At 49.3% G+C, this 23,752-nt stretch overlaps 1 protein-coding gene across 2 annotated transcripts in view; it reads right to left on the reverse strand.

Annotated features, from left to right (window-relative positions):
• The window catches only part of asic1c (acid-sensing (proton-gated) ion channel 1c), a 529,389-nt gene that overhangs the window by 331,305 nt on the left and 174,332 nt on the right, over positions 1-23,752 (reverse strand). For both annotated transcript variants that reach the window (XM_072468555.1, XM_072468556.1), the window contains exon 2: positions 982-1,132. In XM_072468555.1, coding sequence (XP_072324656.1) covers positions 982-1,132 — 151 coding nt within the window. The remainder of the gene's footprint in view (positions 1-981; positions 1,133-23,752) is intronic.

The raw sequence follows: 23,752 nt of genomic DNA on the forward strand, positions 1-23,752 counted from the left end.
TTTTAAAATTCCCCTCCTCCTTTTCAAATTCCTCCATCCCTATCTCTGTAACCTCCTCCAATCCCACAGGCCTCCGGGATCTCTGCACTCCTCCAGTTCTGGCCTCTAACCTGTCCCCAATTTTAATCTCGCCACCATTGGTGATCCTGTCTTCAGCTGCGTGAGGCCCCAGGCTCCGGAAACTCCCTCCCGAAACCCCTCCACCCCCACACTGTGCCCTCCTCCCTAAAACCTACCTCAATAAGCAAGGGTTTGGTAACCTGACCTGGTATCTCCCTAGGAGGCTCCGTTTTGTCTGCTGACTCCCTGTGTGATGAGATGTTAAAGGTGGTATTTGAATGCAAGTTATTGTTGTTATTGTTTTGCCTTTCTCGCTGTCAAATGGTGAAAGACGCCTGACGGGAATGGTTATCGAATGAAAGTTAAAAGTCAGCCACACAAGGAGATGTTCCAACTGATAACTAACGCTCAAAGCCCCCCTTCCCTGCTCCAAAACCTCGCCCCTTAGCATTCTCCAGGAACCTCCATAAATCCCAATCATTCCCATTGGCTTTCCTGCTGCCCCATTCGGATTGGCTGCCAGATGGGAAACGGATAAAATGATCCTGGGCCCCTGTTTTGTTCAGCTGGACCCCAATGTCCCAGGTATTTCTGGGCAAACCCCCCCCTCTTCCTCCATCCCACACACTCCCTCTCTTCCTCATCTCCACCTTCACCCTGCTTCCTCTTCCCACATTACCCCCCCCCCCTCCCTACGCTCTCCCCATACTCCACCCTCCACCCCCCCCCACACTTCACCCCCCGCCCCACATTCCTCTCTCAACCTCCTTCCAACCCCACACACTCCCTCCCATTTCCCTCAACTCCCATCTCTCCTTCCTCCCATGTCGCCCCATCCGCTTTACCACCTCCCCCCCCCCCCCCCCCCCCCCCCCCCCCATTCCCTGCTGTCAATGATGTTCTTGTCTCTCTGCCTCTCACCTGTCTTGTCCCACACAGGCAGGTACTCGTCCTGTTGAATGTCCAGCATCACCTCCAGCCCGTTCCCTGTGCCGCCTTTCATGGTCGTCAGTAGAGGCTTCCCATCTTTTCCGGAGTTGAAGGTGTAGCATTTTCCGTAACGAGTGAAAGTCTGGACAGGGAGCAATGAGCAAGAACGATGGGAACAGCGCAGCAGAAACTCTGGACACAATTGGCTCAAATTTATCTGAGTCTGACTGTTATACTACAGGGACAAAGGGTGCTGATTGGTCGGTTACTCTGATTGGCTGAGGCGATGCCGCGATGCAAGCAACAGGAAACTACAGGCTCCCCAAGTTCGTGGGTAATTCAAATAAGGCACAAGTCTTGAACATATCCCTTTTGTTTGCAGAGAATGGGTCCCTGTCTCATAGAATTCCCACGGTGCAGAAGCTGTGTCTGCACCGACCCTCCGAAAACGCACCCTACTTAGGCCCACTCCCCCCCGACCCCATCCCCACAACCTTGTAACCCCACCTAACCCGCATATCTTTGGACTGTGGGAGGAAACCGGAGCACCCGGAGGAAACCCACGCAGACACGGGGAGGATGTGCAGACTCCGCACAGACAGTGACCCAAGCCGGAATCGAACCCGGGTCCCTGGTCTGTGAGGCAGCAATGCTAACCACTGTGCCATGCCTATGAAGGTATGTTGCATCTCGCGGATGTAAGTGAGCCACATTATGAGATTGGCTGATTATCTTAAACTGGTTATTAGTAAGACCATAAACCCATAAGACCTAGGAGCAGAATTAGGCCACTCGGCCCATCGAGTCTGCTCCATCATTCAATCATGGCTGATATTTTCTCATCCCCATTCTCCTGTCTTCTCCCCATAACCCCTGATCCCCTTATTAATCAAGAACCTATCTATCTCTGCCTTAAAGACACTCAGTGATTTGGCCTCCACAGCCTTCTGCGGGAAAGAGTTCCACAGATTCACCACCCTCTGGCTGAAGAAATTCCTCCTCATCTCTGTTTTAAAGGATGGTCCCTTTAGTCTGAGATTGTGTCCTCTGGTTCTAGTTTTTCCTACAAGTGGAAACATCCTCTCCACGTCCACTCTATCCAGGCCTCGCAGTATCCTGTAAGTTTCAATAAGATCCCCTCTCATCCTTCTAAACTCCAACGAGTACAGACCCAGAGTCCTCAACCGTTCCTCATACGACAAGCTCTTCATTCCAGGGATCATTCTTGTGAACCTCCTCTGGACCCTTTCCAAGGCCAGCACATCCTTCCTTAGATAAGGGGCCCAAAACTGCTCACAATACTCCAAATGGGGTCTGACCAGAGCCTTATGCAGCCTCAGAAGTACATCCCTGGTCTTGTATTCTAGCCCTCTCGACATGAATGCTAACATTGCATTAATAGTGTAGCTATTAACGCACTCAGTATTGTTCAGAAAGTGCGCCCAATCATGGAATCACATTTTGCAGTCGATGTTCTGCTGAAAACAGTCCTGCTTCTTTTAATCTGCTCTGGAGATACCGGCGTTGGACTGGGGTGGGCACAGTAAGAAGCCTTACAACACCAGGTTAAAGTCCAACAGGTTTGTTTGGAATCACCAGCTTTCGGAGCGCTGCTCCTTCCTCAGGTGAGCCACTCACCTGTGGAAGGAGCTGCGCTCCAAAAGCTAGTGATCCCATATGAACCTGTTGGGCTTTTAATTTGAACAAAGCTGGGCAGTTAACTGTTCCATGCTGCATTCTCCATGGCAATGCCTCCACCAATCAGATTCCACCAGGCAGTGCTCTCTTCTCACGCAGGGTAAATTGTTATTGACGTATCTTAATCCGTTACGGTTGGAAAACCCGTTGCGAGCTTTCCTGCTGAGTGGACGGTGAAAAGCTTCAACAGCTTTCCCCTTTTTTCAGCAATACTCAAATTCTGTACAATCAAGCCACTATTATTGGACGTTGAGTTTTGAGTTTTGCAAGTGGCAGGGAGGGGCTGGTTGAGTCCGATCTGTATTCTGTCTATCACAAACCACCAAAGGAACAAGGTGTTTGATTCGAGCAGCCAATTGCTGGGGCTTGCAGCCCACATACCCAGCACCGAAACTCCGACATGTCAATATTCACTTGTGTGATGGGCAGCATTGGTGGAATCGACCAGGTGTGTCGCCAATGCAGAGTAACAGCGTGAGGTGGCTATCTTAACCCGTTTCAGTTCTTTGAGATGCTCTGCCCTTTCTGGGGTAATCTGAGGTGGACTGGGCACTTTTCAGGTGCGAGAGTGGCAGCCTTCGGCCTGTATGTGGTGCAGCGAGCTGATCACAGCTCAATGGGCTATGTCCCGTGCCTCAATTCCCCAGTGAAATGGAGCAGTCAACAACGGGCTCCCTTTGCCCGATCACTGGTCAGTGTACACATTGGGATTCCTGCAGTTCCAGGCATTATAAGATTGATTTTAGTGGCAATCCCGTAAATAGGGCCCGAACCATTTTCTATCTCTGCAACTGAACTAGGGCATCGAGGTCACCGTGCAGCATAATGATAGCCCCCCAACCACAGAAACAGGTGATCTGTGTAATGTTCTTGTCGGATGGCCTGATTCATATTGCAAGAACACTTGCAGCTAAAGCTATAAATTTATTTATTAACTTTAACTTTGGGTAAACTATATACAAAACTACAAATGAATAACAGTATGATCAGTCACAAGCAACCTCTCTTCAGCTTCCTCCAGCCAGTCTGAGGTCAGCTGACTTTGCATTCACTTGTATACTAGTGAGACACCTAGTGGTCAGTAGGTGAATTACAACACAACCATTACAATCTGGTCATTGGTAAGAGCCCCCCCCCCCAGGTAGGGAATTCCCCATCGAGGTTTACAACAGGAAGCAGTTCAGGGGAACCCGCTCAGGGAGCAAAGCTAAGTGTAGCCCCTGGAGGAGAGGGGGCGGGGGGGGGGGGGGGGGCGGGGGGCGGACAAATCCGGGCAAGGCCTGGCACTGACCCCTGTCCGTGTCACCCTGACAGTGACAGGTGGCTACGCCCTCTGGAGAGCCCCATATGTGTGCTTGGGAGGGGGGGAGATTTACCTGGGTTGGTGTGTGAGGGGGGTGGTTCCCCCGTGCTTTTCGGGGGGGTGGTAGTTTGCCACAGTGCTTGTGGTGGGTTGTGCTCCAGTGTTTGGCACTGCTGCAGTGCTTGTGGGGGTGAAGGTTTGCCCTGTGTTTGCAGGGGGGGGGGGGGCGGGATTTCCCCTGGGTCTTGAGCGGGATGTTTGCCCCGGTGTTTGTGGGTAGAGCGGGGGGAGGTATTGTTTTATATCGGAGATCGGGGTAGAGAATCCGGAGTGAAACTCGGCTGTGCGGCCAACCAATCTAATCCCACTTCCCAACTCTCAGCGCATCAACCAGTTGGATCAGCCAATCGCTGGTGTGTACAGCCCAGGTTACAGTTCCTTAGCTTCTGAACCAAGTGATTTTTAAATGTCTCCTACGCCCTGTCACACAGTGAGCTCCAGACATCATCACGCTCTGGGTGAAGATAATTATTCCTCAACTCCGGTTAGGCACGCTCCAGCCTTCCGGCCTGAACATCGAATTCAACAACTTCCGATGATCAGCTCTCCCCCCCCTCGACCCATTTGTTTTCATTTCATTTTAACCGTCTTTTACCATTTCTTTCTTTCTTTCTTAATATACACTTAAATTCCCCCCCAATCTTATCCACCTTCCCTTCACCTTTCTCCTCTTTGCTTCCCCCTTCCCCTCCCCCCACATCTACAGTTCATCCTCTGATGTTAGTTTCTCTGCTGTTTGGCCTTTCACATCTTTTGTTCTCTCTGGGGACTGCCATTAGCACTCTTTCCCTTAGTTTCTGTGGCCATTAGCACCCGGTTTCCCTGGGTTTCTGTGGCCATTAGCACCCGGTTTCCCTGGGTTTCTGTGGCTATGACTCATCTTTCATTCTCACTCCACAGTATAAATATTTCCCACTTTCTCTCTCTGTTAGCTTTGACAAGGAGTCATCGGACTCGAAACGTCAGCTCTTTTCTCTCCCGACAGATGCTGCCAGACCTGCTGAGATTTTCCAGCATTTTCTCTTTCGTTTCAGATTCCAGCATCCGCAGTAATTTGCTTTTATTCCTCAACTCCCCAATAACCCTTGCACAAAATCTCTGAAATGAAAATGGCTTATTGTCACAAGTAGGCTTCAAATGAAGTTACTGTGAAAAGCCCCTAGTCGCCACATTCCGGCGCCTGTTCAGGGAGGCTGTTACGGGAATTGAACCGTGCTACAGGGTTTGCGTTGCTAATGGTGCCACCTGGCAGCATCTGGGATCTCGGTGACCGACAGGATTAGCACTCACACTCCTGAGTAATAAATGAGGGACTGAATGATGGAGAGGGAAATTGGGTGATTTTGCGTCAACTCAGAGACTGCAGGAGGCACAAGAAAGGGGGAAGGGGCTGAGCGAATAAAGAGATAGAAAGGAAATGTCACAGCTTTCTTTTTTTGAAATAACTATTTATTCCACTATCTTGGTTTCGGACAATGCTTGGCACAACATCGAGGGCCGAAGGGCCTGTTCTGTGCTGTACTGTTCTATGTTAAACATTTCTACCAACAATTTACAGCCTGCAGGAATGGGCCTGAAACAGTTCAAATTGTTCCCTCTCCAGCTGGGGGTGATTAACTAGCGTTGCATCGAGGGTTAAAAGCCTACTTCCGCTGTTAATCGCCAGCCCTAACTTTCTGTACCGAATTGAATGAACAATTTGTGTACAAATACACCAAGAGCTCAAAAAGAGCGGGAAAGTTACGATCAAAATGTTGTTTACGTGGGGCAAATGGCAAGTGGTATAAATCACGCATTTAAACAGGGGAGTAGGCCACTCGGCCCTTCGAGCCTGCTCCCCCATTCAATACGGTTGGGGTTAATCTGATTGTAACCTCAACCCCACGGTCCTGCCCACCCCCGATAACCTTTCACCCCCCTTGTCAATCAAGAGTTCTGCCTTAAAAATATTCAAAGATTCTGCTGCCTTTTGAGGAAGAGAGTTTCAGAGACTGACGGCTCCTTTCCGACTCTTCAGTCCTGGATTTACTTCCATTTGCAGATTAATAGTGGCGTCCGTCATTAACACATCATTAATTTTCCAGCAAGGTTTGGCCTGATATTTGTTTATAAGACAGGAGCTCAATTAATTCGTTTTTTTCAATATATCAGATTGCGTTGAATGGGTAATAAAAACAGCAATGAAGCACTTTGTTTAACCTGTAGTGTGGATTTAATCTGGCCACAGTCCAATGAGCAAATGGATCTTTTAATCGAATCTTTACTCTGACAGGGGCTATATATAATGTGTGATATAGGGTTACACCCAAAGCTGGCACCATTTACTGAGTTAACAGTTACGTTGCCTCTGGCCATCGCAGGACCGCACTGAGATGGGCCATCCATGAGTAACTGGTTGGGGCAGTTTCTGAAGAGATGAAACCACACTGTATTCTGCATACACTCGATGCGGAAGGATGGATTAAGTCGTGGAGATGGCCTCAGACGTTGTGGAGCCAGGGTAGTTACCCCTGTACCAGGCTCCGAGGCACATTGCACGGCGCTCACCCAGATATGTCTAAGGTGAAGATGCTCAGCAGGAGTGATGGGTGACCTGTCATTGAAGATAACATTGAGAGTCTGGTCCACGGCAACAACGGTTTCCTGTAACTGCCCCACTGCACCTTGGGAATGGCCGGGCCAGCCATGCGTCTAGGTTCACGTTGATTATTTTGGGTCATTCTTGGGCACAATGTTATTGCCCCGTGTCGATGCCCATTCAAAGTGGATGGAAGATTTTGAAACAAAGGCGATGATCGCACACAACTCACGGGATGTCATTGGGAGAGAGCGTTTAGACGGGTGTTTCCTGCGCTCGCAGTGCTGAGATTGGCCATGCGATCGAGCGGGATCCTGTGCCGGTCCGGGGCCTCGGTGAGGAATGCCCCGCCAAGAAACTCCACTCGCTGGAACTCCTCAGTGTCGGAGGAGATTGGGACGACATTTATAAATGGCATTCCCGACCTCTCAACCCTCCTGACGTGACCCCCACCCCCAAAGCCCCAACTCACCTATAAGGGACCTTTGACACCCTCGCACCCCACCTCACACAGGCAGGGCACTCCCAGGCCCGATCCCTGGTGTGGGCACAATATAAACCTGGCAATGCCACCTGCGTACCTGGGCCGTGCCAGGGGGCATTGCCGCAGGGTGCCATACTGGCAGTGTCAAGGTGCCAACTTACCCAGAGGGAAACCACCCGATGCCCTGGGAGACCCCCCCCAAATGCCATTCTGCCTTCCATCACAAATGGGGACCAGCACTGAATGGCACGCGCCTAACGTCTCTGTGGCAAAGCCCCTAGTCGCCACATTCCGGCGCCTGTTCGGGGAGGCTGGTACGGGAATTGAACCCGCGCTGCTGGCCTTGTTCTGCATTACAAGCCAGCTGTTTAGCCCACTGTGCTAAACCAGCCTCTAATTCTTATCGATGTGTAAAATAACTTCGACAGGGGAGGGGGGTGTGTGGTGTTTGGCCCCTTTTTGGGCGATCTGCCGGGAGGGTCATGTGACCCGGGTAACCAATCAGGGCCGGGGTGAGGGATCGCCCCAGGGTTCTGTGTCAGCTCGATCCTGGAAGCTGATTCGCAGCCTCTCAGCTTCCCTCTGTATTGTGGTGATATTTTAATAAACATTGCAGCTGTTCGTTACCTAACGGGTGAACGGGAAATATTACAGCCCTTTGGTCCATCCAGTCTGCATCAACAAATCGACGCCCCAGCGAAACTCATCCCACTTCCCAGCACTTGACCCAAAGCCTTGAACGTTGTGGCATTTCAAGTGCTAATCTGAGTATTTGTTAGAGGTTGTGAGGTTTCCTGCCAGGTAGTGCATTCCAGATTCCCACCACCCTCTGGGGGAAAACATTTGTCCTCAAATCCCCTCTCAAACCTCCTGCCTCTCAACTTAAAATGATGCCCCCTTATCATTGACCCTTCAACTAAGGCGAACAGCTGCCTTCCGTCCATCCTGTCCATGCCCCATATAATCTTATACACATCAATCAGGTCCCCCCCCTCTGCCTTCTCTGCTCCAAGGAAAACAACCCGAGCTTATCCAGCCTCCGCTCAGAGCTGAAACGCTCCAGCCCAGGCAGCATCCTGGTGAATCTCCTCTGCACCCTCTCCACTGCAATCACCTCCTTCCTATAGTGCGGTGACCAGAACTGCACACAGTGCCCCAGCTGGGGCCTAACCAATTCCTGTACAGCTCCAACACAACCTCCCTGCTCTTATATAGAACATAGAACGATACAGCGCAGTACAGGCCCTTCGGCCCACGATGTTGCACCGAAACAAAAGCCATCTAACCTACACTATGCCATTATCATCCATATGCTTATCCAATAAACTTTTAAATGCCCTCAATGTTGGCGAGTTCACTACTGTTGCAGGTAGGGCATTCCACGGCCTCACAACTCTTTGCGTAAAGAACCTACCTCTGACCTCTGTCCTATATCTATTACCCCACAGTTTAAAGTTATGTCCCCTCGTGCCAGCCATTTCCATCCGCGGGAGAAGGCTCTCACTGTCCACCCTGTCTAACCCCCTGATCATTTTGTATGCCTCTATTAAGTCTCCTCTTAACCTTCTTCTCTCCAACGAAAACAACCTCAAGTCCATCAGCCTTTCCTCATAAGATTTTCCCTCCATACCAGGCAACATCCTGGTAAATCTCCTCTGCACCCGCTCCAAAGCCTCCACGTCCTTCCTATAATGCGGTGACCAGAACTGTACGCAATACTCCAAATGCAGCCGTACCAGAGTTTTGTACAGCTGCAACATGACTTCCTGACTCCGGAACTCAATCCCTCTACCAATAAAGGCCAACACTCCATAGGCCTTCTTCACAACCCTATCAACCTGGGTGGCAGCTTTCAGGGATCTATGTACATGGACACCTAGATCCCTCTGCTCATCCACACTTCCAAGAACTTTACCATTAGCCAAATATTCCGCATTCCTGTTATTCCTTCCAAACTGAATCACCTCACACTTCTCTACATTAAACTCCATTTGCCACCTCTCAGCCCAGCTCTGCAGCTCATCCATGTCCCTCTGTAGCCTGCTACATCCTTCCACACTGTCGACAACACCACCGACTTTAGTGTCGTCTGCAAATTTACTCACCCACCCTTCTGCGCCTTCCTCTAGGTCATTGATAAAAATGACAAACAGCAACGGCCCCAGAACAGATCCTTGTGGTACGCCACTTGTAACTGAACTCCATTCTGAACATTTCCCATCAACCACCACCCTCTGTCTTCTTTCAGCTAGCCAATTTCTGATCCACATCTCTAAATCACCCTCAATCCCCAGCCTCCATATTTTCTGCAATTGCCTACCGTGGGGAACCTTATCAAACGCTTTACTGAAATCCATATACACCACATCAACTGCTCTACCCTCGTCTACCTGTTCAGTCACCTTCTCAAAGAACTCGATAAGGTTTGTGAGGCATGACCTACCCTTTACAAAGCCATGCTGACTATCCCTGATCATATTATTCCTATCTAGATGATTATAAATCTTGTCTCTTATAATCCCCTCCAAGACTTTACCCACTACAGACGTGAGGCTCACCGGTCTATAGTTGCCGGGGTTGTCTCTGCTCCCCTTTTTGAACAAAGGGACCACATTTGCTGTCCTCCAGTCCTCTGGCACTATTCCTGTAGCCAATAATGACATAAAAATCAAAGCCAAAGGTCCAGCAATCTCATCCCTGGCCTCCCAGAGAATCCTAGGATAAATCCCATCAGGCCCCGGGGACTTATCTATTTTCAGCCTGTCCAGAATTGCCATCACCTCTTCCCTACGATCCTCAATGCCATCTATTCTAATAGCCTGGGTCTCAGCATTCTCCTCCCAACATTATCTTTTTCCTGAGTGAATACTGACGAAAAATATTCATTTAGTATCTCGCCTATCTCTTCAGACTCCACACACAACTTCCCATCCCTGTCCTTGACTGGTCCTACTCTTTCCCTAGTCATTCGCTTATTCCTGACATACCTATAGAAAGCTTTTGGGTTTTCCTTGATCCTACCTGCCAAATACTTCTCATGTCCCCTCCTTGCTCGTCTTAGCTCTCTCTTTATATTAAAGGCAAGTGACCCATATGCCTTCTTAACGACCCTATTCGCCTGCCCTGCCACCTTCAGGGATCTGTGGACCAGCCCCCCACGGTCCCTTTGAGCTTCCTCATGTCCTGCCATTCATTGAGTTCTCCCTTGACTGGTTTCTCCTTCCAAAGCCCATCACCTCACACTTTTCCGGGTTAAATTCCGTCTGCCATTGATCTGCCCGCCTGACCAACCAGTCTATATCTTCCTGCAACCCAAGACCTTCTTAGCTACTTATTTAACAGTCGGCCAATCTTCTTGTCCCCCAAAAATAAAACATACTTTTCACCCCCCCCCCCCCACATTTTCTTCTCTATCGTTTATACATATCACAAACAGTAAGGGAGCCAGCACTGCTCCCTGGGGTACGCCACTGGGCACCGGCCTCCAGTCGCACAAACAGCCTTCTACCACCACCCTCTGTATTCTATCACTCAGCCAGTTTTGGATCCAACTTGCCAAGTTACCCTGGATCCCATGTGCTTTTATCTTCTTCATCAGTCGCCCGCGTGGAACCTTATCAAAGACTTGAACTACATAACTGCAAGGCCTCATCTACACAAATGGTCACCTCCTCGAAAAATTCAATCAAATCTGTTAGACGTGACCTCCCTCTGACAAACCATGCTGACTATCCCTGATCAAACCTTGCCTCTCCAAGTGGAGATAGATTCCCTCCTTCAGGATTTTCTCCAGTTGTTTCCCGACCAGTGACGTGAGACTCACTGCTCTGTAATTCCCTGCTTTATCTTTGCAACACTTCTTGAAAATCGGAAGCACATTAGCCGTCCCCCAGTCCTCTGGCACCTCTCCTGTGGCACGTCATCAGGGCTTCACCCTTAACCCTTCACCTCATCAGGAATTGACCCTTCACCTCATCAGGACTAACTAGCAGCAAATCAGGAATTTGGTTGCTGTGGCTAGATGGTGGTGTTAGTGACAAAAAGGTTAGGGGGGTGATTGGGTTACGGGGATAGGGTGGAAGTGAGGGCTTAAGTGGGTCGGTGCAGACTCAATGGGCCGAATGGCCACTTTCTGCACTGTATGCTCTATGTTCTAATACAATGGAATCATCAACTATCCTGCTCTTCAAGATATGATGAAAAATAATAATAATTGCTGGAGATTTTTCAAAGAGAGTTTTCTGCCCCTTTAAAAAGCCCGCTCCATCCAGCCTGAATGTTCAAGTTTCAGATCAATCACGCCATCAGCTCTGTCATATTCGCGGCATCTGAGATTCTCAAGTTGCAAAATTGCAGAAGGGGCCGAGACTCTGGAGATTTGAGATAGAAACAGGATCCGGAGAATCGACTGGGATTGGAAACGCGCGAGGAAAAGACAAAGAAAGGTCAATTTATCTCCGAGAGAATGTTGTGTGTGTGCTGGTGTCTGTGTGTGCCCGTCAGTACGTCTGTGTGGGTCGGTTTGTATATCAGTGTGTGAGTGTGTATGTGTATGTATGTGAGAATGTTTGTGTGTGTGTTAGAGAGTGTTCATGAGAGCGCGTGTGTCTGTGAGGTTTTGTGTGTGTGTGAGAGAGTGTTCATGAGAGCGCGTGTGTCTGTGAGGTTTTGTGTGTGTGTGAGAGAGTGTTTATGCGAGTGCGTGTGTCTGTGAGGTTTTGTGTGTGTGTGAGAGAGTGTTTATGAGAGTGCATGTGTCTGTGGGGTTTTGTGTGTGAGAGAGTGTTTATGAGAGTGCGGGTGTCTGTGGGGTTTTGTGTGTGAGAGAGTGTTTATGAGAGTGCGGGTGTCTGTGAGGTTTTGTGTGTGTGTGAGAGAGTGTTTATGAGAGTGCGTGTGTCTGTGGGGTTTTGTGTGTGTGTGAGAGAGTGTTTATGCGAGAGCGTGTGTCTGTGAGGTTTTGTGTGTGTGTGAGAGAGTGTTTATGAGAGAGCATGTGTCTGTGGGGTTTTGTGCGTGTGTGAGAGAGAGTGTTTATGAGTGAGAGAGTGTTTATGAGAGTGCGGGTGTCTGTGAGGTTTTGTGTGTGTGTGAGAGAGGGTTCACGAGAGTGCGTGTGTCTGTGAGGGTTTGTGTGTGAAAGAGTGTTTATGAGAGTGCGGGTGTCTGTGAGGTTTTGTGTGTGAGAGAGTGTTTATGAGAGTGCGGGTGTCTGTGAGGTTTTGTGTGTGTGTGAGAGAGGTTTCATGAGAGTGCGTGTGTCTGTGAGGTTTTGTGTGTGTGTGTGAGAGGGTTTATGAGAGTGCAGGTGTCTGTGAGGTTTTGTGTGTGTGAGAGAGTGTTTTTGAGAATGCGTGTATCTGTGAGGTTTTGTGTGTGTGTGAGAGAGTGTTTATGAGTGAGAGAGTGTTTATGAAAGTGCGTGTGTCTGTGAGGTTTTGTGTGTGTGTGAGAGAGTGTTTATGAGAGTGCGTGTGTCTGTGGGGTTTTGTGTGTGTGTGAGAGAGTGTTTATGAGTGAGAGAGTGTTTATGAAAGTGCGTGTGTCTGTGAGGTTTTGTGTGTGTGTGAGAGAGTGTTTATGAGAGTGCGGGTGTCTGTGAGGTTTTGTGTGTGTGAGAGAGGATTCATGAGAGTGCGGGTGTCTGTGAGGTTGTGTGTGTGTGAGAGAGTGTTTATGAGAGTGCGTGTGTCTGTGAGGTTTTGTGTGTGTGTGAGAGAGTGTTTATGAGAGTGCGTGTATCTGTGAGGTTTTGTGTGTGTGTGAGAGAGTGTTTATGAGAGTGCGGGTGTCTGTGAGGTTTTGTGTGTGAGAGAGTGTTTATGAGAGTGCGGGTGTCTGTGAGGTATTGGGTGTGTGTGAGAGAGTGTTTATGCGAGTGCGTGTGTCTGTGAGGTTTTGTGTGTGTGTGAGAGAGTGTTTATGAAAGTGAGTGTGTCTGAGGTTGTGTGTGTGTGAGTGTTCATGAGAGTGCGTGTATCTGTGAAGTTTTGTGTGTGTGTGAGAGTGTTTATGAGTGCGTGTGTCGGTGAGGTTTTGTGTGTGTGTGAGAGAGTGTTTATGAGAGTGCGTGTGTCTGAGGTTTTGTTTGTGTGTGTGAGTGTTTATGACTGCTTGTGTCTGTGAGGTTTAGTGTGTGTCTGTGAGTGTTTATGAGAAAGCGTATGTCTGAGGTTTTGTGTGAGAGTGTTTGAGAGTGCGTGTGTCTGAGGTTGTGTGTGTGTGGGAGTGTTTATGAGAGTGCGGGTGTCTGTGAGGTTGTGTGTGTGTGTTTATGAGAGTGCGTGCGTCTGTGAGGTTGTGTGTGTGTGTGAGAGTGTTTATGAGAGTGCGTGCGTCTGTGAGGTTTTGTGTGTGAGAGAGAGAGTTTATGAGAGTGCGTGTGTCTGAGGTTGTGTGTGTGTGTGAGAGTGTTTATGAGAGTGCGTGTGTCTGTGAGGTTTTGTGTGTGTGTGAGAGAGTGTTTATGCGAGTGCGTGTGTCTGTGAGGTTTTGTGTGTGTGTGAGAGAGTGTTTATGAGAGAGCATTTGTCTGTGGGGTTTTGTGCGTGTGTGAGAGAGAGTGTTTATGAGTGAGAGAGTGTTTATGAGAGTGCGGGTGTCTGTGAGGTTTTGTGTGTGTGTGAGAGAGGGTTCACGAGAGTGCGTGTGTCTGTGAGGGTTTGTGTGTGAAAGAGTGTTTATGAGAGTGCGGGTGTCTGTGAGGTTTTGTGTGTGAGAGAGTGTTTATGAGAGTGCGGGTGTCTGTGAGGTTTTGTGTGTGTGTGAGAGAGGTTTCATGAGAGTGCGTGTGTCTGTGAGGTTTTGTGTGTGTGTGTGAGAGGGTTTATGAGAGTGCAGGTGTCTGTGAGGTTTTGTGTGTGTGAGAGAGTGTTTTTGAGAATGCGTGTATCTGTGAGGTTTTGTGTGTGTGTGAGAGAGTGTTTATGAGTGAGAGAGTGTTTATGAAAGTGCGTGTGTCTGTGAGGTTTTGTGTGTGTGTGAGAGAGTGTTTATGAGAGTGCGTGTGTCTGTGGGGTTTTGTGTGTGTGTGAGAGAGAGTGTTTATGAGTGAGAGAGTGTTTATGAAAGTGCGTGTGTCTGTGAGGTTTTGTGTGTGTGTGAGAGAGTGTTTATGAGAGTGCGGGTGTCTGTGAGGTTTTGTGTGTGTGAGAGAGGATTCATGAGAGTGCGGGTGTCTGTGAGGTTGTGTGTGTGTGAGAGAGTGTTTATGAGAGTGCGTGTGTCTGTGAGGTTTTGTGTGTGTGTGAGAGAGTGTTTATGAGAGAGCGTGTATCTGTGAGGTTTTGTGTGTGTGTGAGAGAGTGTTTATGAGAGTGCGGGTGTCTGTGAGGTTTTGTGTGTGTGTGAGAGAGTGTTTATGAGAGTGCGGGTGTCTGTGAGGTATTGGGTGTGTGTGTGAGAGTGTTTATGAGTGCGTGTGTCGGTGAGGTTTTGTGTGTGTGTGAGAGAGTGTTTATGAGAGTGCGTGTGTCTGAGGTTTTGTTTGTGTGTGTGAGTGTTTATGACTGCTTGTGTCTGTGAGGTTTAGTGTGTGTCTGTGAGTGTTTATGAGAAAGCGTATGTCTGAGGTTTTGTGTGAGAGTGTTTGAGAGTGCGTGTGTCTGAGGTTGTGTGTGTGTGGGAGTGTTTATGAGAGTGCGGGTGTCTGTGAGGTTGTGTGTGTGTGTGTTTATGAGAGTGCGTGCGTCTGTGAGGTTGTGTGTGTGTGTGAGAGTGTTTATGAGAGTGCGTGCGTCTGTGAGGTTTTGTGTGTGAGAGAGAGAGTTTATGAGAGTGCGTGTGTCTGAGGTTGTGTGTGTGTGTGAGAGTGTTTATGAGAGTGCGTGTGTCTGTGAGGTTGTGTGTGTGTGTGAGTGTTTATGAGTGAGAGAGTGTTTATGAGAGTGCATGTGTCTGTGAGGTTGTGTGTGTGTGAGAGAGTGTTTATGCGAGTGCGTGTGTCTGTGAGGTTTTGGATGTGTGTGAGAGAGTGTTTATGAGAGTGCGTGTGTCTGTGAGGTTGTGTGTGTGTGTATGAGGGTGTTTATGAGAGTGCGTGTGTCTGAGGTTTTGTGTGTGTGAGAGTGTTCATGAGAGTGCGGGTGTCTGTGAGGTTTTGGGTGTGTGTAAGAGAGTGTTTATGAGAGTGCGGGTGTCTGTGATGTTTTGTGTGTGTGTGTGTGAGAGTGTTTATGAGAGTGCGTGTGTCTGAGGTTTTGTATGTGTGTGAGAGTATTTCTGAGAGTGCGTGTGACTGTGCGGTTGTGTGTGAGTGTTTATGCGAGTGCGTGTGTCTGAGGTTTTGTGTGTGTGTGCGAGTGTTTATGAGAGTGCGTGTGTCTGTGAGGTTTTGTGTGTGTGTGTGAGAGTGTTTATGAGAGTGCGTGCATCTGTGAGGTTGTGTGTGTGTGTGAGAGTGTTTATGAGAGTGCGTGCGTCTGTGAGGTTTTGTGTGTGTGTGAGAGAGAGTTTATGAGAGTGCGTGCGTCTGTGAGGTTTTGTGTGTGTGTCTGTGAGGTTTTGTATGTGTGTGAGAGTATTTCTGAGAGTGTGTCTGTGAGGTTGTGTGTGAGTGTTTATGCGAGTGCGTGTGTCTGTGAGGTTGTGTGTGTGTGTGAGAGTGTTTATGAGAGTGCGTGTGTCTGAGGTTTTGTGTGTGTGTGAGAGTGTTCATGAGAGTGCGTGTATCTGTGAGGTTTTGTGTGTGTGTGTGAGAGTGTTTATGAGAGTGCGTGTGTCTGTGAGGTTGTGTGTGTGTGTGTGAGAGTGTTCATGAGTGCGGGTGTCTGTGAGGTTTTGGGTGTGTGTGAGAGAGTGTTTATGAGAGTGCGACTGTCTATGAGGTTTTGTGTGTGTGTAAGAGAGTGTTTATGAGAGTGCGGGTGTCCGAGGTTTTGGGTGTGTGTGTGAGAGTATTTCTGAGAGTGCGTGTGTCTGTGAGGTTGTGTGTGAGTGTTTATGCGAGTGCGTGTGTCTGTGAGGTTTTGTGTGTGTGTGAGTGTTTATGAGAGTGCGTGTGTCTGAGGTTTTGTGTGTGTGTGAGAATGTTCATGAGAGTGCTGGTGTCTGTGAGGTTTTGGATGTGTGTGAGAGAGTGTTTATTAGAGTGCGTGTGTCTGTGAGGTTGTGTGTGTGTGTGTAAGAGGGTGTTTATGAGAGTGCGTGTGTCTGAGGTTGTGTGTGTGTGAGAGTGTTCATGAGAGTGCGGGTGTCTGTGAGGTTTTGGGTGTGTGTGAGAGAGTATTTCTGAGAGTGCGTGTGTCTGTGAGGTTGTGTGTGAGTGTTTATGAGTGCGTGTGTCTGATGTTTTGTGTGTGTGAGAGTGTTTATGAGAGTGCGTGCGTCTGTGAGGTTTTGTGTGTGAGTGAGAGTGTTTATGAGAGCGCATGTGTCTCTGAGGTTGTGTGTGTGTGAGAGAGTGTTTATGCGAGTGCGTGTGTCTGAGGTTTTGTGTGTGTGTGAGAGTGTTCATGAGAGTGCGTGTGTCTGTGAGGTTGTGTGTGTGTGTTTATGAGTGCGTGTGTCTGAGGTTGTGTGTGTGTGAGAGTGTTCATGAGAGTGCGTGTGTCTGTGAGGTTGTGTGTGTGTGAGAGAGTGTTTATGAGAGTGCGTGCGTCTGTGATGTTTTGTGTGTGTGTGAGTGAGTGTTTATGAGAGTGCGTGCGTCTGTGAGGTTTTGTGTGTGTGTGAGAGAGTGTTTATGCGAGTGCGTGTGTCTGTGAGGTTTTGTGTGTGTATGTGAGTGTTTATGAGAGTGCGTGTGTCTGTGAGGTTTTGTGTGTGTGTGAGAGTGTTTATGAGAGTGCGTGTGTCTGTGAGGTTTTGTGTGTGAGAGAGTGTTTATGAAAGTGCGTGTGTCTGTTGTGGTGGTATGTATTAGGGGTCATGTGGGACTGTGAAGCCGTGATGCTATTGGCTGACAAATCCCGGGTCCTGGTTGGCTGTTGAATCCTGGCTCCGCCCTGAAGGCGGAGTATAAGAACCCGAGCGTCTCCCCGCTGCTTCATTCTGTTGCTGAACTGCTGGGGACAAGTCTTGCTTAATAAAGCCTGAATCGACTTCATCACTACTTGGCTCTCTCGTAAGTCATTGTGCGCTACATCTGTGAGGTTTTGTGTTTGTGTGGGAGAGTGTTTATGAGAGTGTGTGTGTCTGTCAGGTTTAGTGTGTGTGTGTGTGAGAGTGTTTATGAGAGAGCGTGTGTCTGAGGTTGTGTGTGAGAGAGTGTTTATGAGAGTGTGTGTGTCTGTGAGGTTGTGTGTGTGTGTGAGAGAGTGTTTATGAGAGTGTGTGTGTCTGTGAGGTTTTGTGTGAGAGTGTTTATGAGGTTGTGTGTGTGTCTGAGGTTGTGTGTGTGTCTGAGGTTGTGTGTGTGTCTGAGGTTGTGTGTGTGTCTGAGGTTGTGTGTGTGTCTGAGGTTGTGTGTGTGTCTGAGGTTGTGTGTGTGTCTGAGGTTGTGTGTGTGTCTGAGGTTGTGTGTGTGTCTGAGGTTGTGTGTGTGTCTGAGGTTGTGTGTGTGTCTGAGGTTGTGTGTGAGGTGTGTTGTGTGTGTGAGGTGTGTTGTGTGTGTGAGGTGTGTTGTGTGTGTGTTGTGTGTGTGTTGTGTGTGTGTTGTGTGTGTGAGGTGTGTGTGTTGTGTGTGTGAGGTGTGTTGTGTGTGTGAGGTGTGTTGTGTGTGTCTGAGGTGTGTTGTGGTTGTGTGTGTGTGTGGTTGTGTGTGTGGTTGTGTGTGTGTGTGTTTATGAGAGTGTCTGAAGTTGTGTGTGTGTGTGTTTATGAGAGTGTCTGAAGTTGTGTGTGTGTTTATGAGAGTGTCTGAAGTTGGGTGTGTGTGTGTTTATGAGAGTGTCTGAAGTTGGGTGTGTGTGTGTTTATGAGAGTGTCTGAAGTTGGGTGTGTGTGTGTTTATGAGAGTGTCTGAAGTTGGGTGTGTGTGTGTTTATGAGTGTCTGAAGTTGGGTGTGTGTGTGTTTATGAGTGTCTGAAGTTGGGTGTGTGTGTGTTTATGAGAGTGTCTGAAGTTGGGTGTGTGTGTGTTTATGAGAGTGTCTGAAGTTGGGTGTGTGTGTGTTTATGAGAGTGTCTGAAGTTGGGTGTGTGTGTGTTTATGAGAGTGTCTGAAGTTGGGTGTGTGTGTGTTTATGAGAGTGTCTGAAGTTGGGTGTGTGTGTGTTTATGAGAGTGTCTGAAGTTGGGTGTGTGTGTGTTTATGAGAGTGTCTGAAGTTGGGTGTGTGTGTGTTTATGAGAGTGTCTGAAGTTGGGTGTGTGTGTGTTTATGAGAGTGTGTGAAGTTGGGTGTGTGTGTGTTTATGAGAGTGTGTGAAGTTGGGTGTGTGTGTGTTTATGAGAGTGTGTGAAGTTGGGTGTGTGTGTGTTTATGAGTGTGTGAAGTTGGGTGTGTGTGTGTTTATGAGAGTGTGTGAAGTTGGGTGTGTGTGTGTTTATGAGAGTGTGTGAAGTTGGGTGTGTGTGTGTTTATGAGAGTGTGTGAAGTTGGGTGTGTGTGTGTTTATGAGAGTGTGTGAAGTTGGGTGTGTGTGTGTTTATGAGAGTGTGTGAAGTTGGGTGTGTGTGTGTTTATGAGAGTGTGTGAAGTTGGGTGTGTGTGTGTTTATGAGAGTGTGTGAAGTTGGGTGTGTGTGTGTTTATGAGAGTGTGTGAAGTTGGGTGTGTGTGTGTTTATGAGAGTGTGTGAAGTTGGGTGTGTGTGTGTTTATGAGAGTGTGTGAAGTTGGGTGTGTGTGTGTTTATGAGAGTGTGTGAAGTTGGGTGTGTGTGTGTTTATGAGTGCGTGTGAAGTTGGGTGTGTGTGTTTATGAGTGCGTGTGTCTGATTATGAGAGTGCGTGTGTGTGAGTGTGAGTGCGTGTGTCTGATTATGAGAGTGTGTGTGTGAGTGTGAGTGCGTGTGTCTGATTATGAGAGTGTGTGTGTGAGTGTGAGTGCGTGTGTCTGAGGTTGTGTGTGTGAGAGAGTGTTTATGAGAGAGTGTGTGTCTGTGGGGTTGTGTGTTTTTTATACGTTCACGGCATGTGCGCTTCACTGGTTAAGTCCCAGCATTTATTGCCCATCCCTAATTACCCCTGAGCTGAGTGTCTCGCACGGCCATTTCGGGGGGCAGGTACGAGTCACCCACATTGCTGTGGGTCTGGAATCACATGTTGGCCAGACTGGGTATGGACGGCAGATTTCCTTCCCTAAAGGACATTAGCGAACCAGATGGGTTTTACAACAATCGACAATGGTTTCATGGTCATCATTACACTTTTAATTCCAGATTTTTATTGAATTCAAATTTCACCATCAGACCTGGTGGGATTTGAACCGGGGTCTCCATTAGTCCAGTGACAATATCACTAAATCACTCCATTCCCTGTCCTCCTTGCTGAATTCCAAACTTCTCCCAATCCTCCGGCTTGCTATCTTTTCCAGCAACTTCATATGCCTCCTCTTTGGATCAATGCTATCCTTCTTTTCTTTTGTGAGCGATGGTTGGGTTGCTTTTTTAGTTCTTGCACCATCTAGCAATGTACAAGCATTGCAAAGCATACATTCATTCCTTAAATATTAGCCAATGTCTATCCACCATGGTGCCTTTCAATGCAGGTCTCTGATCTATCTCAGCAAACTCACACCTCATACCTTTGTGGGTCCTTATGTTTAGATTTTGGACCCTAGTTTAGGAAGGACTACTTTACTTTCTATCTGTCTGTCTATTTCTGTGTGCATTTGTGCGTGCGCGTGTCATTATGTCTGTGTGTGTGCGTGTGAGTGTCGGTTTGTGAGTGGGTACACGGTTTCTGGGAGAGACATCACCTGAGGGTTTTTTCCCCTCCCAATTAATGGGCAATTTACCGTGACCAATCCACCTACGCTGCACACCTTTGGGTTGTGGGGGTGAGACCCTGGCAGACACGGTGAGAATGTGCAAACTCCACACGGACAGTGACCCAGAGGTTGTGGGTACAGGATATTCTCCTGGGGGAGAGTAACCAGCCAGAGATTGTGGTCCACATTGGTATCAATAACTTACTGAGGAAGGGGGATGGATCCCAAAATCAGAATTTAGTGAGCTAGGCAGAAAAGTACCAAGCAGCACTTCAAATGTAGTCATCTCCAGATTATTCCCAGTGCCCTGTGAGAGTGAGTACAGAAATGGGAGAATAAGGCAGATGAACGTGTGGCTGTAAAGATGGTGCAGGGGGGAGTGCTTTAGATTCCTGGGACACTGTGACTGGCTCTGGGGAAGATGGGACAAGCCAGACGGGTTACAACTGAACAGAGTTGGGACTGAATTCTCTGCGGGATGTTTTGCTGGCGCTGTCTGGGTGGGGTCTTTAAACTAACTCGACAGATGTAGGAACCAAGAGGAAATATTAGAGAGGAACACCAGGATGCACAAAATACTGGGAGAGACAAATAGCACTAGAATAGAGAATAGTAAGGTAACAATGAAGTCGGAGTAAGGGAGAAAGTAATGAGGTCTGGATCAGGGTTACTGTGCAGGTGTGTGAATGCACAGAGTATATTAAATAAAATCGGAGAGTTACAGGTGTGGATTGCAATGTGGAAAAAGATGTTGTGGTGATAACAGAGCATTGGCTCAAGGAAGAGCAGAACTGGGTGTGAAGTATTCCCGGGTACAAGGTGTTCAGAAAAGATCGGAAAGCTGGAGGAGGGGGGTATTGGTTAGGGAAGGGGGAGGGTTGGTATTGGTTAGGGAAGGGGGAGGGTTGGTATTGGTTAGGGAAGGGGGAGGGGTGGTATTGGTTAGGGAAGGGGAGGGGTGACGGTATTGGTTAGGGAAGGGGAGGGGTGACGGTATTGGTTAGGGAAGGGGGAGGGGTGACGGTATTGGTTAGGGAAGGGGGAGGGGTGACGGTATTGGTTAAGGAGAGCATTGCAGCGCTGGAGAAAGAGGATGACCCAGAGGATTCAGGACAGAATCAATTTGACTCAAGCTCAGGAACACAAAAGGTGAATAACATTGCTGGGTGTAGTCGGATCAGGGACCACCAACTAGTGGGAAAGATGGCTGGGAACAAATCTGCAGGAAAATTACAGAGAGCCACAAACATTGTCGTGGAGTTTCAATGGGAGCTTTAATTACGTGACTGCAGACTGGGGCAGTGGGAGTGTACTGAGTAGAGAGGGAAAAAGGTGTGTTCTTGAAAAATGTCCAGGCGTGTGTCCAGTACGACTAAAATATATGAATAGTGTTAATAGAAAAAACATGCTATGATTTGTGGTAAACCAGAGGATTGGGAAGGTTTTAAAACCAATGAAAGATGACCAAACAAATAGAAAGGGGGAAGGTAAACTGCAACAGTAAACGAGTGTGATGAATGTAGGATTTTCAGATGTATTGCATTAGAGGTGGCAGTGGATTTACCAGCATTTGCTCTTTCGTTGTATTCTAGGTATTTGGTGCAGTAAGGGTTAAAATAATGTGTGTATGAGATTGCTGCAGTAATGTTTTTACAGAATCCTGATGTGAAAGACAGCCAAGCTTTCTGGAGACTGAGGTGCAATTAAAACATGGTAAAAGTTTGGGTTAATGGACTTTTATTTATATTACGAGGGGTCCCTGGGGAGTAGATCATTAGATCCAATGGGCTGGATTCTCCGTTTCAGCGGCTAAATGCCGGTTCAAAAGGAGAATTCGCGGGCGTTTTACCACGCCAAAATCGGCACTGAACCCTCACCAATTCCGGGACAGGTGAGGGACGAGCAGACGCGCCACAGGTTTTACCAGCTGATATGGATGCGGAATGGCCGGGTCTATGGGCGTGGATGCGTACGGTGGCAGCCTGCCTCACCTGCACCATACAACATGGTGCCGTCCGTATGCGGACCCAGCCTGCCAAAACCTGCCCCCGTGTATCTCCCCTCGCCACCCCCCACCAGTCCCCCCAGCCCCTGCCTAAGCCCCCCTCTGCCAGCGGAATGCCCCCCCCCGACAGCGGCGGCGCTGGACACAGTCCGCAGCCGCCACGCCAGGTTTAAAAATAGTGAGATGACAGGTTGGGCGGAGCGTCGGGGGCGGAGCGTCGGGGGCGGAGCATCGCCCCCCCCCCCCCCATTTCGGCATAAAAATGAATTCTCCAGCCGATTGCCGAATGTGATTTTGGTGACGGCGATCGGAGAATCTCGCACATGGTGTTTAATTTTAGTAAGATGGTGTAATTGATGGGTGAAGCCAGGGGCTGACGCACTTTCTGGAGTTTGAGTTTAGTTTTCGATTGGGATGTGAACAATGTGATCAGCACACATTGAGTTTGGATCTGTCTGTAGACAGACAGACTGGAGAAAGTCAGTTAAAGATTTGACTGCAGCAGACCCGAAGCAGCTGATCTGAAGACAGTGTGTTAAATATTTGCCTGTGTACAGGACAGGAACAGTGTCCCAGGCTGTAGTTTGAGACGGGCAAGTATCTGCAGCTGGTTCCTGAAGGATCTCTCTTTCTCAAAGTGGTTTATTCAAGCCATCTCTATACAGCAAGTATGCCTGAGTCTGCTAACTGTATTTGTATGTGGATTGTGACCTGAGATGGGTTTTGCTTGAGTGCAGGTAAAGATAGCAGTTAGGATTGTTTCATTTTATTGGTAAGCTTTGTTCAACTAGTAACTGGAAACTATTGGGGCGAATTCTCCGTTTGAGAGAGTAAGTGTTGGTTCCGGGACTGAATCGCGAGTGTTCTACGTGGACAAAAGCAGTGCCAGTTCCGGAGTGATTCCGCTTCCGTTAATGGGCTAGCACTGGCGCTACATCGAACTTGCGCAATTCCAATGCACGCCGACCCTCATCCCAGCCAAGATGATGGCACTGGTTGTGCTGGGGCGTGCCCACCCTGTCGTTGGGTCGGCTGGTGCCAGAGGACACCAAGGGGGGGTGGCCTGGGGGGAACCCATACAGCCCATGTTCACAGTGGGCACTCAGCGGCGTGCACAGCCCAATGGCCACCTTGCAGGCTGCAGCAATGACTATCTGTGACCTGCCACCCGAACTCCATGGTCCACCTCCTGGCCACCCCCCACTATCTCCCCCGTCCCTGGCAGAGGGTGGGCCGGTTAGACTGGGATGAAAGGTTGGCGGGAAAACTCGAGCTGAACAATGGACTACCTTCAAAAACTAGTTCAGACACAGTCCAGGGAAAGGGAGGACAAACAAATCCAGAACTGAAGGCTTGGCAGGGGGTTGGGAGGGGGGCTAGGCAGGGGGCTGGGGTCTGGGCAAGGGGCTGGGCGGGGGGCTGGAGCTGGGCAGGGGGCTGGGCGGGGGGTTGGAGTTGGGGCAGGGGGCTGGGTGGGGGGCTGGTGTTGGGTGGGGGCTGGCGTTGGGGTTAGGTGGGGGGGCTGGGGTTGGGTGGGGGGCTGGGCAGGGGGCTGGGGCTGGGCAAGGGGGCTGGGGCTGGGCAGGGGGCTGGGGCTGGGCAGGGGGCTGGGGCTGGGCGGGGGGCTGGGGCTGGGCGGGGGGCTGGGGCTGGGCGGGGGGCTGGGGCTGGGCGGGGGGCTGGGCGGGGGGCTGGGGCTGGGCGGGGGGCTGGGGCTGGGCGGGGGGCTGGGGCTGGGCGGGGGGCTGGGGCTGGGCGGGGGGCTGGGGCTGGGCGGGGGGCTGGGGCTGGGCGGGGGGCTGGGGCGGGGCGGGGGGCGGAGG

This window comes from Scyliorhinus torazame, chromosome 11, assembly GCF_047496885.1.
Source record: "Scyliorhinus torazame isolate Kashiwa2021f chromosome 11, sScyTor2.1, whole genome shotgun sequence".
NCBI lineage: Eukaryota > Metazoa > Chordata > Chondrichthyes > Carcharhiniformes > Scyliorhinidae > Scyliorhinus > Scyliorhinus torazame.